The sequence below is a fragment of the Chiloscyllium punctatum genome, chromosome 23 (genome assembly GCF_047496795.1).
Source record: "Chiloscyllium punctatum isolate Juve2018m chromosome 23, sChiPun1.3, whole genome shotgun sequence".
In the NCBI taxonomy this organism is placed as follows: domain Eukaryota; kingdom Metazoa; phylum Chordata; class Chondrichthyes; order Orectolobiformes; family Hemiscylliidae; genus Chiloscyllium; species Chiloscyllium punctatum.
In genome coordinates, this window is record NC_092761.1 from 85914067 (window position 1) to 85932669 (window position 18603).

An 18603-nucleotide genomic window follows, 5' to 3' on the forward strand; every position below is an offset into this window, starting at 1 on the left:
AAGGACTGCACAAAACACTACATAGGACAAACAAGAAGACAGCTAACGATCCGCATCCATGAACACCAACTAACCATGAAACGACACGACCAGCTATCCTTAGTAGCCACACCCACAGATGACAAGCAACATGAGTTCGACTGGGACAACACTACTATTATAGGACAAGCCAAACAGAGAACAGCCAGGGAATTCCTGGAGACATGGCACTCATCCACAGATTCAATCAATAAGCACATCGGCCTGGACCCAATATGCCGACCACTGCAACGGACAGCTGGAACTGACAACCGGAAGTGGCAGATTCAAACCACTACAAATGTTGGAGGAAATATCACAGAAGCGCTTCACAGGAGGCTCCCAAGCACTGAGGATGTCACCTAGACAGGGGACGAAACGTCTGCAACACAAATTCCCAGCTCGGTGAACAGAACCACAACAACGAGCACCCAAGCTACAAATCTTCTCACAAACTTTGAATACCTACGACTGAGGGATGACTGATTGAAATGTGTAAGATCATGTTATTAACAAGGCATAGAGAGGTTGCTTTGGCATGGAAAGGATGTTTTCTCTAATTGGTGAGCCCACAATTAGGGGATATTGTTTTGCATTTTTAGAACAGATTTGTCTCAAAGGGTAGTGGAAGAGAATAATTGAATGTTTTTAAAGGCAGAGGTAGGTAGATTCTTGTTAGGCGGGGAATCAAAGGTTATCAGGGGAAGATGGGAATGTGGAATCTGAAACACAAACAGATCAACTACATCTTTATAGAATGGCCAAGCAAGCACTCAAGAGGCTGAAACTGCCCACTTCTGTTCCTGTTTCATATGTTTGCAACCAAGGTCCAGAGTCCAGAATATCACCAAGATTGGAGATATAGAAGGGAAAGTCAGATAACGAAACAATATCTGAGACTGGAACTGAACATGTTGTAGATAACGTGGGTGAACAGAATAATAAATGAGGGAAAGCATTTAACATGTAAGAGATAGTGGGAAAGAATAAACTCAATCGGAAGCTGTAATAATGAACACTAGTTACAGCATAAAGTGAGGCAAGGATCAGGATGCTAGTTTTGCAGCTTAGAAAGAATAAGTAAATAAAGTTTGTGGGATTACTTTCCATAGCAGTATTGATTAAATGGAGTTAGAGTGCATTCAAGTTGAATCTATTCTACCACCAATTAAACCAGGTTCCTAAAAGTCGATAAACATAACCAGTCTCTTCAGGTAATTCTCCAGATGTATTAGCTTCAGCACAGTTACCCATGAGTCACAGTTCATAAGGTTACACCCTCACTTTATGTATTTCATGCAGGCCGTAAGAATTTCCAATCCATGTAGTTCTCGGAGCTCAGTCCTATGCCTGAGTACAGTGAAAGAAACATTTGTCAATTTCAATGAGAACTGTTTCTTGTTAAAATTTAAGATTAAAATCGCATTAATCTCTGGAGGATTTCACTCATTAAGATAATGACTATATTAAAAGTACCAGCACGGGATGGTGCCTGATTCCAGCAATACAGAACCAGTTGGCTCTGCTAGTGCTACCTAACCAGGAAACATTTCTTTACAAACAATCACAGATATGAACATTAACAATGGGACATTTATTGCCTATCCTGTGGGTTTGGTCACATGAATGAAATAGGATATGCTGAGATTCATGTTCTACGTAAACACCAGCATGGCCCCAAGTGACCAATGATCTATTTCCAAGCAGTGAGCCCAATATAATGTTTGTAATGATACAGCTAAACAACTTTAGTCAGTAGTACCCAAAGACTGGCTAAAGATTATTGTTAACAAATGGCACAAGTCATATTGCAAATAATATCAAATTCTAAGCTTATAGAATCATAGAGATGTACAGCACAGAAACAGACCCATTGACCAAACTCATCCATGCCAACCAGATATCCCAACCCAAAGTAATCCCACCTGCCAGCACCTGGCCTTTATCCCTCCAAACTCTTCCTATTAATATACCCATCCAGATGCCTTTTAAATGTTGCAATTGTACTAACCTCCACCACTTCCTCTGGCAGCTCATTCCATACACATAACACCCTCTGAGTGAAAGACTTGGCTCTTGGGTCTCTTTTATATCTTTCCCCTCTCACCCTAAACCCATGCTCTCTAGTTCTAGACTCCCCCACCCCAGGGAAAAGACTTAGCCTATTTATCCTATCAATGCCCCTTATCATGTTATGAACCTTTATAAGGTCACCCCTCAGCCTCCAACGTTCCAGGGAAAACAGTCCCAGCCTATTCAACCTCTCCCTAAGCTCAAATCCTCCAACACTGGCAACATCTTTGTAAATCGTTTCGGAACCCTTTCAAGTTTCACAACATCTTTCCGATAGGAAGGAGACCAGAATTGCATGCAATATTCCAACAGTGGCCTAACTAATGTCCTGTACAGCCGCAACATGACCACCCAACTCCTGTACTCAATACTCTGACTAATAAAGGAAAGCATACCAAACACCTTCTTCACTATCCTATCTATCTGTGACTTCACTTTCAAGGAGCTATGAATCTGCACTCCAAGGTCTCTTTGTTCAGCAATAATCCCTAGGACCTTACCATTAAGTGTATAAGTCCTACGAAGATTTGCTTTCCCAAAATGCAGCATCTCACATTTATCTAAATTAAACTCCATCTGCCACTTCTCAGCCCATTGGCTCATCTGATCAAGATCCCATTGTAATCTGAGATAACCTTCTTCCCTGTCCACTACACCTCCAATTTTGGTGTCATCTGCAAACTTACTAACTACACCTCTTATGCTCACATCCAAGTCATTTATGTAAATGATGAAAAGTAGTGGACCCAGCACTGATCCTTGTGGCACCCCACTGGTCACAGGCCTCCAGTCTGAAGAACAACCCTCCACTACCACCCTGTCTTCTACCTTTGAGCCAGTTCTGTATCCAAATGCCGGGTTCTCCCTGTATTCCATGAGATCTAACCTTCCTAACCAGTCTCCCATGGGGAACCATGTCATACGCCTTACTGAAGTCCATATAGATCACATCTAACGCTCTGCCCTCATAATCCTGCTACTTCTTCAAAAAACTCAATCAAGTTTGTGGGACATGATTTCCCACGCACAAAGCCATGTTGACTATCCCTCATCAGTCCTTGCCTTTCCAAATACATGTACATCCTGTCCCTCAGGATTCCCTCCAACAACTTGCCCACCACCGACGTCAGGCTCACTGGTCTATAGTTCCCTGGCTTGTCCTTACCACCTTTCTTAAACAGTGGTATGACATTAGCCAACCTCCAGTTTTCCAGCACTTCACCTGTGACTATTGATGATACAAATATCTCAGTAAGAGGCCCAGCAATCATTCGCCTAGCTTCCCACAGAGTTCTAGGGTACACCTGATCAGGTCCTAGGGATTTATTCACTTTTATGCATTTCAACATATCCAGCTCTTCTTCCTCTATAATAAGGACATTTTTCAAGATGTCACCATCTATTTCCCTACATTCTATATCTTCCATGTCCTTTCCCACAGTAAATACAGATGCAAAATACTTGTTTAGTACCTTCCCTATTTCCTGCGGCTCCACACAAAGGCAACCTTGCTGATCTTTGAGGGGCCCTATTCTCTCACTAGTTACCCTTTTGTCCTTAATGTATTTGTAAGAACCCTTTGGATTCTCCTTAACTCTATTTGACAAATCTATCTCATGTCCCCTTTTTGCCCTCCTGATTTCTCTCTTAAGTATACTTCAACTGCCTTTGTACTCTTCTAAGGATTCACTCGATCTATCCTGTCTATACCTGACATATGCTTCCTTCTTTTTCTTAACAAACCCCTCAATTTCTTTAACCATCCAGCATTCCCTGTACCTACCAGCCTTTCCTTTCACCCCAACAGGAATATACTTTCTCTGGAATCTCGTTATCTCATTTCTGAAGGCTTCCCATTTTGCAGCCGTCCCTTTACCTGCGAACATCTGCGCCCAATCAGCTTTTGAAAGTTCTTGTCTAATACTATCAAAATTGGTCTTCCTCCAATTTAGAACTGCAACTTTTAAATCTGGTCTATCCTTTTACATCATTCTCTAAGCTCTTCCTATTCATATCCCCTGCAACACAGCTACGTTTAAACTAAGTAGCAGGGGGGGTGGGGGGGTGCAAACTGGATGTTTAAGAAGGAAATTGAAGGGAAAGTTAGAACAAAAGAAGTCAAGAAAGACAACTGTATCAAAGAGGCAGAAAACTCAGAAAGGGGTCATGCTGTAAGGTTGAGTGAAATAGGAGTTGATGGGAAGGGGGAGGGCAGTAACAAATTAAAAATACTATACATGAATGCACGAAGCATTAGAAATAAGATGGATGAGCTTGAGGCTCTTTTGTATATTGGCAGATACGATATTGTGCGGATAACTGAGACGTGGCTTCAAGTGGACAGGGCCTGGGAAATGAATATTCAAGGTTACTCGTGCTATCGTAAGGACAGACTGATGGGCAGAGAGGATAGGGTGGCCATGTTGGTAAGGGATGATATTCAATCTCTTGCGCGGGGCGACCTAGAATCAGGGGATGTAGAGTTAGTGTGGATAGAGCTGAGAAATAGTAAGGGTAAAAAGATCCTCTTGGGAGTCATCTACAGGCCCCCAAACAGTAGTCTGGATGTCGGATGTAAGTTGAATCAGGAACTGAAATTGGCCTGTCGCAAAGATGTTACTACAGTTGTTATGGGGGATTTCAACATGCAGGTAGACTGGGAGAATCAGGATGGTATTGGACCTCAAGAAAGAGACTTTGTGGAGTGCCTCCGAGATGGATTCTTATAACAGCTGGTGCTGGAGCCAACCAGGGAGAAGGCAATTCTAGATCTGGTATTGTGCAATGAACCAGAATTGATCAGGGACCTCGAAGTGAAGGAGCCATTGGGAAGTAGTGACCATAATACGATAAGCTTCAATCTGCAATTTGAGAGGGAGAGGGTACACTTGGAAGTGACAATATTTCTGTTGAACAAAAGGAACTATGGAGCTATGAGGGAGGAGCTGGCCAAAGTTCAATGGTGCAATACCTTAGCAGGAATGACAGTGGAGGAACAATGGCGGATATTTCTGTGTATAATGCAGAAGTTGCAGGATCAGTTCATTCCTAAAAGGAAGAAACATCCTAGGAGGAGGCATGGGTGGCCGTGGCTGACGAGGGAAGTTAAGAAACATATAAAGTTAAAAGAGAAAGAGTATAACATAACAAAGATAAGTGGGAAGACGGAGGATTGGGAAGCGTTTAAAGAACAACAGAGGATTACTAAGAAGGAAATACACAGAGAAAAAATGAGGTACGAAGGTAAACTGGCCAATAACATAAAGGAGGATAGTAAAAGCTTTTTTAGGTATGTGAAAGGCAAAAAATTGATTAAGACTAAAATTAGGCCCTTGAAGACGGAAAAAGGGGAAAATATTAGGGGGAGCAAAGAAATGGCAGAAGAATTGAATTGGTACTTTAGATCTGTGTTCACTGGGGAAGACACAAGCAATCTCCCTGAGATAACAGTGGCTGAAGGACCTGAACTTAAGGGAATTTATATTTGCCAGGAATTGGTGTTGGAGAGACTGTTAGGTCTGAAGGTTGATAAGTCCCCGGGGACTGATGGTCTACATTCCAGGATACTGAAGGAGGTGGCTCGAGAAATCATGGATCCGTTGGTGATTATTTTCCAGAATTCGATAGATTCGGGATCAGTTCCTGCGGATTGGAGGGTGGCTAATGTTATACCACTTTTTAAGAAAGGTGGGAGAGAGAAAGCAGGAAATTATAGACCAGTTAGTCTGACCTCAGTGGTGGGAAAGATGCTGGAGTCTATTATAAAGGATGAAATTACGACACATCTGGATAGTAGTAACAGAGTCAGCATGGATTTATGAAGGGGAAATCATGCTTGACTAATCTTCTGGAATTTTTTGAGGATGTAACTCTGAAGATGGACAAGGGAGATTCAGTAGATGTAGTGTACCTGGACTTTCAGAAAGCTTTTGATAAAGTTCCACATAGGAGGTTAGTGAGCAAAATTAGGGCGCATGGTATTGGGGACAAAGTACTAACTTGGATTGAAAGTTGGTTGGCTGACAAGAGTAGTGATAAACGGCTCCATTTCGGAATGGCAGGTGGTGACCAGTGGGGTACCACAGGGATCAGTACTGGGACCGCAGCTTTTTACAATATATGTTAATGATATAGAAGATGGTATTAGCAATAACATTAGCAAATTTGCTGATGATACTAAGCTGGGTGAAAGGGTGAAATGTGATCAGGATGTTAGGAGATTACAGGGTGACCTGGACAAGTTAGGCGAGTGGTCAGATGCATGGCAGATGCAGTTTAACGTGGATAAATGTATGGTTATCCACTTTGGTGGCAAGAACAGGGAGGCAGATTACTACCTAAATGGAATCAATTTAGGTAAAGGGGCAGTACAGAGAGATCTGGGTGTTCTTGTACACCAGTCAATGAAGGTAAGCATGCAGGTACAGCAGGTAGTGAAGAAGGCTAATCGCATGCTGGCCTTCATAACAAGAGGGATTGAGTATAGAAGCAAAGAGGTTCTTCTGCAGCTGTACAGGGCCCTGGTGAGACCACACCTGGAGTAGTGTGTGCAGTTCTGGTCTCCAAATTTGAGGAAAGACATTCTGACTATTGACGGAGTGCAGCGTAGGTTCACGAGGTCAAATCCTGGAATGGCGGGATTACCTTACACTGAAAGACTGGAGCGACTGGGCTTGTATACCCTTGAGTTTAGAAGACTGAGAGGGGACGTGATTGAGACACATAAGATTATTAAAGGTTTGGACACTCTGGAGGCAGGAAATATGTTTCCGCTGATGGGTAAGTGCCGAACCAGAGGACACAGCTTAAAAATACGGGGTAGACCATTTAGGACAGAAATGAGGAGAAACTTCTTCACCTAGAGAGAGGTGGCTGTGTGGGATGCTCTGCCCAAGAGGGCAGTGGAGGCGCAGTCTCTGGATTCATTTAAGAAAGAGTTGGAAAGAGCTCTCAAGGATAGTGGAATCAAGGGTTATGGAGAGAAGGCAGGAACAGGGTACTGATTAAGGATGATCAGCCATGATCATATTGAATGGTGGTGCAGGCTCAAAGGGCAGAAAGGCCTACTCCTGCACCTATTGTCTATTGTCTATTTTACATGTTGTAATTCTGCCAGCCTCCACCACTTCCTCTAGCAGCTCATTCCATACACGCACCACCCTCTGTGTGAAAACATTGCTCCTTAGGTCCCTTTTAAAGCTTTCCCCTCTCAACGTAAACCTATGCTAATAGAATGATGGTCACTAGCCCCAAAGTGCTCCCCCACTGACACCTCAATCACCTGCCCTGCCTTATTTCCCAAGAGTAGGTCAAGTTTTGTACCTTCTCTTGTAAGTACATCAACATACTGAATCAGAAAATTTTCTTGTACACACTTAACAAATTCATCTCCATCTAAACTCTTAACACTATGGCAGTCCCAGTCTACGTTTGGGAAGTTAAAATCCCCTACCATAACCACCCTATTATTCTTACAGATAACAAAGATCGCCTTCCAAATTTGTTTTTCAATTTCCCTCTGACTATTAGGGGGGTCTATAGTACAATCCCAATAAGATGATCATCCCTTTCCTACATCTCACCAGTTTCATTTATACTGCAGTCCATGCGGAACAGCAAGCATATGATAATCCTTTCACATGGACAGTTGTTAAACCTTACCTGGATTCTGCCAAGCAAAGTTTACCTAGAGCGATTGCTGCATTCTGCTGGAGGCCATTTTGCTTGGCATCACCACCAGCATGCTTTAACAACACTCTGACGATGTCGGACTTGAGTAGAGATGTAGCAGCTCCAGGGATCTCGAAGCAGTGCGAAAGGCAAAGGGCAGCGTTCCCCACCACTAGCTCATCGTCTGAAGACAACAGTTTCCTTAGACCACTGAGCTCTGAGAATAGACAATGGAATGAGAGAATCAGAAGTTTAGGAAAGATGGACAGGGTTTCAAAAAGGTTAGCGAATGCATTGGCATTAAAACAAAATGGAGTTTCACAATCAGTACCAGGCCTGAATCAAGTTGCTGGTATGAGCACAGCAGGCAGGGCATTTAAAATTAACTCTGGGTATCAGGACTGGAGTCAGGAGGAAGAACTGCTGTTGAAGCATCAAGACTCTACACCTGCAGAGGAACAACTTTCAGAACTGCAAGTGTGGAGCAAGAGAAAAAAGAGCAAAACAAGGTGCTTTCTCACAGGTACTAGAAACCCAATGTCAGGATGAGATGCGGGTCCTGGCATAGTGCTGTTCATTAATTGTCATTCATTGGATGCCCCAACAGTTCAGATGGTGGAAAGCCCAAGGTCAGCGCTGGCAGCATGGGCTAGCCAGCAGCCCCACTGGGAGAGGTGAGCGCTGTGGAGGTAGAAAATAGAGTGTGCAGACACATCCTGCAGAAATTGAGAAATTCAAAAGGCCCACAGTTGTTCAGTATGGAGGGTAACCACTCCACATGAACGGTTAGAACCAAGGCCATTGCCTGATCATACCTGTAGTTCACTCATTAGGCACTAATGGCCTCAGGTTTTCCACCAGTGACTGCCACCACAGTTCTGCTTGCCTCCAGACTCAGCTGGGGAAGGGTGAGGGCATCTGATGCTGAGAAAATGCCAGTGGGTATGAAAATTAAACCTAATTAGCCTAACAGGCTCCCAATTTCGGTGGAGCAGATTGTCAATTCCAGTAGCCCAGGAAACGTGCTAGGATGCAGGACAACATCAGCACAGCCATTCCAACAAGCAACTAATTAAATCTCCTGCCTGCCCACTGTCTCTGAAGCAAAGTTCAGCCCATGGTGTTTACAAGCATCAGAAGGGGCTCATGAACCTTGTACAAAGTTCACCTTTCTTTTTAAGCTATGGTTCATGAATTTTAGAGAGCTGTATAAAAGTATATGCAGTACAAGTAAAAACAGAAAATGGATTAAGTGCACAACAGGTCAATTTGCACAAGAGAGAAAAATAGAGGCACGATAAAGTTGCTACATTATCAGGCACTCAGCATTCTACCTTGGCTATGTGTTGCTATCCCTTCATCACTACTTACTCAAATTTTATCATAGCACCATCAGCAAATACAATGCTAATTGAAGTGCTTTTTTTTATTCTATACCTAGTTTTCCGCAAGCCCTAAAGGTGCACTTTCTGGAGACAATGGTCATTATCAGACGGCCAATAAAATTAGGCTGATAATTGAGTTACCTTACTCTTTCAGGCATTTATTTTATGTCCTACACCCGACATTGCCAAGAATTGGAGTAAATGTTTCTTTTAAATCATGGTTATGCAATGTTTTAATAATAGCTGTGAACAGATTCATTATTATAACAACATTCTGTTTACTGGTAGTGCTGAAAAAAGTACCAGAAAGTGCTGCATGTAATAGTATAGTTTATAAATAGATCCAAAACATTAACTCTGATTTCACTCCACAGATGCTGCCAGACCTACTGAGCTTTTCCAACAATTTTTGATTTTGTTTCTGATTTCCAGCATCAACTGTTCTTTTGGTTTTTATTTAGTTTATAAATAGTGTGTTATATTTCAATGTATACAGTGTATCCACTCAGCCCTAGATGTTCTGCTCAAGGTTAGTGACAATAGCATATTAAAGTTTGCTGTCATCAAAAAATAAATATCACATACTTTTATCACACTTAACAATCTCTTCACAGGCATGTTTGCTGTGACTGCTGCAGACAGCCAGATTTTTCACAGCGTATCGTGTCGTTGTCATCCCACCCACCTGAAACACAAAACAAATCAAACCAATGATGTACACCGGGTGACAGTCAGGGAATCAGGTGAGTAAAAATTCAGTCATCTTTTTTCTCTGCTTTAATTCCCCTTCCCCATGCACTCCGAGGTTCATAAATGTGCTTCCTCCCCTACCTCCTAACTCCCACATCACTAGTTTATCATCTGAAGGTTGTTAGACCAATGGGCTCTGAGAATGGACAATGGAATGAGAGAGCCAAAAGCATTTCAGAAAACTGGATGGGGTTTCGAAAAGGGTAATCAAGTCGTACACCATTAAAGGTATCAGTTCATATTGAGTTACGGTTCCATAGCAAACAGCAGTTCTTTGGTACATTGTCAAATGATCATCTTTCAAGTGTGAGCCTTATTCAACTCAGCAGGTTTCTGAACTGCTTCGTCTTCTGTTGCCAGTTTTAAAAAAAAACACAGGTGAAGAAAAACTAAATCATTGATTCAAACTAGTAACTAATGTTTACATCAAATCATAGAATGACACAGCATAAGGAGAGGGCCATTTACCTCATCATGCCAACTGTCTGGCAGAGCTATTAATTGATCTTACTCTCCTGTTGTTTTCTCATAAATGATTTCCTTTCTGGTACTTATCCAATTCTCCTTTGAAATATACTATTGAAATATTTCCACCAGCCTTTCAGGCCATGTATTCCAAATCACAACAACATTGAACCATAGATTATGGCACAGTGAAAGTTAATTTCGACTATCAATTCTATGTCAGATGAAGCATAAATAAAACATTTTCTCATGTCGCCTATGCCTCTTTAGCCAAAAACCTTAAAACTGTAACCTCTAGTTACTGAGTGGCACTGCTAACAGATTTTCAATTTTACTCTAACAGAAGCATATGGGATACAGTTATTAAAAAGCTGATCTGTAACATGTACAAAAGTTTCTGTGTTTAACAGTGTTTTCTACCTTTATAAACCTGAGCATTTTCTTCACGATTTCAGATTTCAATGCTTTTTCCACTGCTTCAGCAGACTGAGGGAGCATGTGACTCAGAAGCCCTGTGGCTCTCTGAAAAATAACAAAAATTACTAACTCTGAAAGCAGCAAGTAAGGTGATACAGATAACTTATTAGCAACATTTTAGGTCATCCCTTAAAACACCTTGCATATTCCAATAAGGGCAGCTACATTTCAATTAGGGAATGAAACACAACAGTAATTAGGTCAGGGATGAATGATACTTACTGTGAGAATACCACCATCTGCACTCCCAAGCAAGGAGATGCACCTTTCTGTAATAGCTGGAGCTTTTGCCTAAAACACGTAAATAGAAATTTAAGAAGGAAAAGATAGACACCATGAAAAGGGAGATACAATTACAGGATAAACCAAATTTATAAACTTTCTTACACAGATCCCCCTACTCCTTTTATCCATTTAGAGTCATAGAGTCATAGAGATGTACAGCATGGAAACAGATCCTTCGGCCCAACCCGTCCATGCCGACAAGATATCCCAACCCAATCTAATCCCACCTGCCAGCACCCGGCCCATATCCCTCCAAACCCTTCCTATTCATATACCCCTCCAAATGCCTCTTAAACGTTGCAATTGTACCAGCCTCCACCACATCCTCTGGCAGCTCATTCCATACACGTACCACCCTCTGGGTGAAAAAGTTGCCCCTTATGTCTCTTTTATATCTTTCCCCTCTCAACCTAAACCTATGCCCTCTAGTTCTGGACTCCCCAACCTCAGGGAAAAGACTTTGCCTATTTATCCTATCCATGCTCCTCATAATTTTGTAAGCCTCTATAAGGTCACCCCTCAGCCTCCAACGCTCCAGGGAAAACAGCCCCAGCCTGTTCAGCATCTCCCTATAGCTCAGATCCTCCAACACTGGCAACATCCTTGCAAATCTTTTCTGAACCCTTTCAAGTTTCACAACATCTTTTCGATAGGAAGGAGACCAGAACTGCACGCAATATTCCAACAGTGGCCTAACCAATGTCCTGTACAGCCGCAACATGACCTCCCAACTCCTGTATTCAATACTCTGACCAATAAAGAAAAACATACCAAACGCCTTCTTCACTATCCTATCTACCTGCGACTCCACTTTCAAGGAGCTATGAACCTGCACTCTAAGGTCTCTTTGTTCAGCAACACTCCCTAGGACCTTACCATTAAGTGTATAAGTCCTGCTAAGATTTGCTTTCCCAAAATGCAGCACCTCGTATTTATCTGAATTAAACTCCATCTGCCACTTCTCAGCTCATTGGCCCATCTGGTCAAGATCCTGTTGTAATCTGAGGTAACCCTCTTCGTTGTCCACTACACCTCCAATTTTGGTGTCATCTGCAAACTTACTAACTGTACCTTTTATGCTTGCATTACTTAACTCACAGTGGAAGAATGTAAGTAATTTCTATTTTACAGAATTAGAATAATTAAATTGTAAGATGCACTTAAGATAACTTAATTTAGTCAATTCTTTTCCATTATATATTTCATACCTCAGGCAACATATGGTAATACAGTACAAATTTTTGGTTCAGTAGTAATTATGCTACAAGCAGGACTCTCTGCCAAAATTATCACTTTCAATAAATGGTGTGTAGCTGATAGCTTTGCTGCAAGCAGTGCAGTCATACTTAATACGTGAAAAAAAAATCCTACTGATCCACAGAAAACAGAGATAGCCAGCATTAAGTTTCTAGCTTATGTGGAATTGCCTCATCTCAGCAAGTCAGTGTCTCAAGAACAGGAAGATTCTTGATTGCTGTCCAAGTAGTCTTGCTGCATTGTGTCTGCATGAATATCAGCTACAGATTAGTTCAGGATCAGTTCTGATAAACTATGGATGCTAAATGAATGATTGCTAAATTAATTAATCAGATGCATGCATGAAACACAGTGGCACCTAGGAATTGTACTGCCACTGCCTTCATGAAGTGCAGGGAAATATATTAAAACCAGTATCTAACGATCAACACTGCCTGTCCTGTCCTTATCTTCACACCTGGATGGTGCAGCATTGCTCCATGGAAAAGTTTACCATCAGGCCCAGGAGAGCGTACAAGGTTTCCCTGTAGTCAGTCTCAGGGACAGATGATATAGCTTCATCCTGAACAAATGGAGAAACAAAGTGGTTAAAAATTGGGTGACTGTCAAGTATTTGAGAAGAAACAGCCTCAAATCAAAAGATAAAATACAGGCTTAGAAATTAATTCTGTCATAATGTAAAATCCCATGTTATGCTTTGTAACCAAATTAAGGAGAAATACGGTTGTCTGATCAGAATCAAGATCACTTTGATTACCAGTCCACTCCTTAGACTGTAAGACATAGAAGCAGAAGCAGGCCATTCAGCCCGTGGAAACTGCACTGCCATTCACTGAGATCATAGCTAATCTGATCATCTTCAATGAGACTTTCCTGCCTTCGCTCCATATCCCTTGATTTCCTGTTGATAAAAATCTGTCTATCTCAGCCTTGAATATCCTTAATGACCCAGCCCACTATGGTAAGTAATTCCACAGATTCCTTCCAATCCTTCCAGTATTTCATATCGGAACATTCAAACCACCAGTTCACTCCTACATCTCTAAATGTTTTCTGCAATGAGAATCAAACAGATTTTACTACAGGATCAATCCTGAACCCACATCTGCTGTGGCAAAGCTGAGCCATAACAGCAGGAGGAACTGACATTAGGAAATCCATCTTCATATGGAGTAATCAGTAACCAGATCAGACTTGTGGACAAAATGACACAAACAAGGACAGCTGGAAATAGCAATGAACCATTTGGGTTGCATAATTGAAAAGGAGAGGATTTTTTAAAAAAATTATAGACTGTGGGCATTGCCAGCATGAATTCCTCATCCTAAATTACCCTGGATTAGGTGGTGGCAAGCTATCTTCTTAAAGTGCTGCTGTCATTGCTGCGTAGGTACAGCCCCATTGCTTTTAGGGTGGGAACCCAGGACTTTGATCCAGTGACAGTGAAGGAATGGGTAATAGTTCCAAGTCAGGATGGAGTGGGGGAACTTGCTCGGGCTATGTTTCTATAGATCTTCTGCCATTTCTTTCTAGAATGGCAGAGGTCATAGGTTTGGAAGATGCTGTTGGAGGAATGTTGGTGAGTTTTCAAAGTGCACCTCATGGATGGTATACACTGCTGTCTCTTGACTTTTTTCCGAATTCATTCATGGAATATGGGTGTTGCTGGCATTTACTGACTGCCTCTAATTGCTCAGAGTTGCTAGAAGTAAAGAAGGATTACTGGCAACTTTAAGAAGCAAAATTTTCAAAGTTATCTTTGGTGTGATGACATCCAGTGATCCTTTTAAAGACCACTGGCCTAGCGCCATACCTGAAGAAACTTGTAAAATGTAAAAATTCATAGGTGACAGACCAACACACAGTGGGTTGTACTGCATGTTTGTGAAAATCGTAGTCCTCAAGTCAGTTTCCGACAGGTGCTCCGAACAAATACAGGAGACTCCAACTAATATGGTGTACAGTCCTGAACTGTTAGAGAATGAGCATCCATATTGGGTCCTGTTTTTCACCCAAATAAAATAGGTACCACATAATCAAACCATCTGACCTATAGTCAAGAGTTTGTCCCTGAGTCAAGGCTGACGCTCACCAACTAATCTTTGTAAATTATGCAGACTCCTGTCATACAATACATATTATTTCAACAAGTATAATATTGATAGCCACTTAAAAACAATACAAAATATGTTACCTTTCTGACTGTTTTCAAATGAAAAATTAAGAAAAGTTATTAAGAACGTCAATGCCTGATAATGAGTAAAGCTGTTTGTCATTGAAGCAATACTCAGTAAATAGGTTTCAGTGGCACATTTAATATCCTAAATGGGCACAGGAAATATCCAACTCGAGATAAAAACAGTAGCGCCAATGTGGAAACTCAAGTCTGTCTGTGTTGTAAGAAAACTTACAACAGCAGCTAGGCAAGACTCCCAGTATTCTTCTCTCCCTGCTATTTGTCCAGAAATTGCCTTGTCAGTTGCAAAGCTCCCAATGATGGATATGCATTGTGGAAACACCTGCTTATTCACCAAATTCAAGTTTTTCTGCAACAAATATCAAACAAGCAAAAATAAAATGTGCATTAGAAACAGTAACATGAATATTTGAAGCCAAAATTAGGCAAGTGAAAAATATAACTTGAGTATAAATAATCTCTGAGGTATTGTAAATGTAATGTCAAATTACACTCTCAAATACACACTGACTGTTAGGTGTCTGGTGGAGAAGTGAAAAGGTTCAGCATTCATTTCTTACCAAGAGAATTTCAAATGATGGTAACACATTAACTGCAAAATCATTTCGACAATATTTTTTAAACCTAATGGAAAAGAAATCAAAGATGAAATTGCCATAATAAAAATTGCAATAAAACAGGAAGAAAATGCTCATCATATCTGAAAACAAAACTATTTTATACACTCCAGGATTGTCTTTTAATATGGGAGTCAAAGCTTGGCTAAATGATTTTAATAATCACAATTTATCAGTCAATGCACAGAGAGTTGAAGAATGGTGACTAACAACCATTTTTAAAGAAGCATGCGTCCATTTTTAAATGCTTGATATTTTTAATTGTCTACTGCTGAGATATGATTGAGCATGCTTAATCAAACTGAGTCCCACCTCCCCCAAACTCCTTGACTTGAAGAAGTTTCACAGGTCTCAGTATTTGTTTTCAAACTGTCTGCCCTTGGAAGGTACAGTGAGCTACCCATCAATGCTGTTCCCGTTCTGCTCTCCATCAACATGATGCAAGGCGTACAAAAGCCGAGCTTCTCGAGGTGTCCATAGAATAACTAAAAGAGACTTAGAATAACAGAACTATTGGTTTATAGTCTTTCTTTTTGCTCTACCTAAGATGAAACAGCTAGCTGCACCTGACAGCATGCACACGGCAAGACTGAAGTATAGTCCCATTTTATTAAGCGAATTTTCTATGGCTTTGGTTATGGTGAGTCTGGGATCGAGACACTTGTTGAGACCATATTTACTGTGCACCATCTGGTATCTGTTCTAGAAAAAGTATTGGAGAAGGTACATAAAAGCTCTACAAAGATGATGACAGGACGAGCAATTCAGCCCCCTGCAAATGTAATCTAAAAGGACATAGAAGCATAAACATAGGAGTAGAGGATTCAACCCTGCTCTACCACTCAATACAACCCTGTTCCCACTTTCTCCTGGTACTCTTTGATCCAGTTAGGGCTAAGAACTATATTCACTCCTTCTTAAAAATGATAAATGATTTGGCATTTCTGTGGCAGAGAACTTCACAGGTTCAGCATTCTCTACTCATAGAAATATCTACTCATCCCAAATGGCCTACCCTGTATCCTTAAACTGTGAACAAAAACATCAGGAACATTTTTCCTGAATTTACTCTGTATAGTCCTGTTAGCATTTTATAGATTTTAATGAGATCCCTCCACATTCTTCTAAACGCCAGTGAATACAGTCCTAACTAATCTAGTCTCTCTTCATACATCAGTCCTTCCAACCCAGGAATCAGTCTGGGTAAACCCTTATTGCATTCCTTTCATTGTTGAAAAATCCTTTCTTAGATAAGGAAACCGAAACTACACACAGTACCCCAGCTGTGGTCTCATCATGATATCCCTGCCCCTCCGCTTTCTGAAGGCCAACACAACATTTGCTTTATTCACTGTCTGCTACACCTGCATACCTACTTTGTGGTGAGTGTATAAGGACACGTGCCCCTTTCTAAATCTTGCTTTTATAACCAAAGTGGAGAATCTCACATTTATCCACACTATACTCCATCAATTTGCTCACTCACTCAATTTGTCCAAATCAAATGGAAGCACTTCGGCATCCTCCTCATAGTTCACCCTCCCACCCAATTTTGTCACCTGCAAGCTTGGAGATATGACACTTAGTTCAGTCATCTAAATCATTAATATGACTAATGCATGTAGAAAACTATTCGGCTCAAGGACAATTGGGGATATGCAACAAACACTGGCCCTGCGAATGGTGGCCTTGTCCCAAGAAAAATAAGGGAAAAATCTCAGTTTGAGAAGTGTAACTGGATTATTTCTTTAGAAAAGAGACGGCTGAGGGGTAGTAGAGTTTTGATTATGAAAGCGTTTGATGGGAAAGCTGTAGATGGAGAGTAGGTGTTTTCACTTGCGGGTAGATCAAAACTAGGAGCATAAGTAATAAGTCTAATAAAGAATTCACAAGAAACTTCTTTACCCAGTGACTTGAATATAGTACCAGCTATCATAAGGAGTGCTTGAGGCAAAAAGCATTCAAGGGGAAGCTAGATAAGTCCAAGAGGGAGAAGGGAGTAAAGAGCCATACTGATAAGGTTAGATGAAGTAGAAAGGAAGAAGCTAGTTTGGAGTGTGAACACTGAAACAGATGTGTTGGATCAAATGGTCTGTTTCTACACTGAAAACATCAAGCAGCTCTATATAAATACAGAAACTTCATGGTGATCAAATTACAAGTAGAAATCTTGATGGTGTTTGAAGAACACTGGAGAATAATAAAGTATACTTCTGTGATCTGACTGATCAAAATGACTCAACAATACAACATTTTACACACAAAGACTAAGTATATGATAAAGCAATTAAGAAAAATGTCAACTTTTGAAGAAGATAAATATGACGAAATTACTTATTCTCTGGCACTAGGTTGGCGAGGATTCCCATGGCAGTGCTCGCAATTGTATCAGTGCAATTCAAAAATCCCAAAAGGATCTGCATCAACCTACAGAAAAAGACAATGGACATCAGCCAGCCAGGAAAGAAAGAACGCACATTTATACAGTTCCTCATCATAATCCCAGAATATCCATAAGCAGTTTAAAGATAATGGATAACCTTTGAAAAGCATTCACACCTAAATATGAAACAAACGCCACCATAAGGACACATAAAATTGCTATAAATCAGAGTGTAGCTAACTTCAGAACTGTTCTGAAGATGAGTCATACTGAACTTGAAGAATTAATTGTTTCTTTCTCCACAGTCGTTGCCAGACCTGCTGAATTTCTCCAGCATTCTCTGTGTTTATAACAAAACTTCAATTATTTTCCCCCTAACTGCAGCTTAATATTACATGATTTGACAAAATAGATGCAGAAAGGCTGTTTGCCCTGATGAAATTACGGCACATCTGGATAGCAGTTACAGGATAAGTCAGAGTCAGCATGGATTTATGAAGGGGAAATCATGCTTAACTAATCTTCTTGAATTTTTTGAGGATGTAACTCTGAAGATGGACAACGGAGATCTGGTGGATGTAGTGTACCTGGACTTTCAGAAAGCCTTTGATAAAGTCCCACAAAGGAGGTTAGTGAGCAAAATTAGGCAGCATGGTATTGGGGGCAAAGTACTGACTTGGATTGAAAATTGGTTGCCTGATAGGAAACAAAGAGTAGTGATAAATGGCTCCCTTTCGGAATGGCAGGTGGTGACAGTGGGGTATCCCAGGGATCAGTGCTGGGACCGCAGCTTTTTACAATATATATTAATGATATAGAAGATGGTATTATTAGTAACATTAGCAAATTTGCTGATGATACAAAGCTGGGTGGCAGGGTGAAGTGTGAGGAGGATGTTAGGAGATTACAGGGTGACCTGGACAGGTTAGGTGAGTGGACAGATGCATGGCAGATGCAGTTTAATGTGGATAACTGTATGGTTATCCACTTTGGTGGCAAGAACAGGAAGGCAGATTACTACCTAAA

The 18603-nt window shown here is 41.0% G+C and overlaps 1 protein-coding gene across 3 annotated transcripts in view; it reads right to left on the reverse strand.

The window, feature by feature from the left end:
* Window positions 1–349: 349 nt before the first annotated feature.
* ttc12 (tetratricopeptide repeat domain 12) overlaps window positions 350–18603 on the reverse strand; it is a 39174-nt gene continuing 20920 nt past the window's right edge. For 2 of the 3 annotated variants that reach the window (XM_072593367.1, XM_072593366.1), the window contains 9 exons: window positions 17529–17621; window positions 15138–15201; window positions 14792–14926; window positions 12838–12942; window positions 11061–11129; window positions 10782–10883; window positions 9732–9831; window positions 7753–7978; window positions 350–1368 (listed from right to left, as the gene is read on the reverse strand). In XM_072593367.1, the coding sequence (XP_072449468.1) occupies window positions 1299–1368; window positions 7753–7978; window positions 9732–9831; window positions 10782–10883; window positions 11061–11129; window positions 12838–12942; window positions 14792–14926; window positions 15138–15201; window positions 17529–17621 (964 nt within the window). In that variant the 3' untranslated portion in view covers window positions 350–1298. The remainder of the gene's footprint in view (window positions 1369–7752; window positions 7979–9731; window positions 9832–10781; window positions 10884–11060; window positions 11130–12837; window positions 12943–14791; window positions 14927–15137; window positions 15202–17528; window positions 17622–18603) is intronic. The other variant, XM_072593368.1, reaches the window with a different exon arrangement.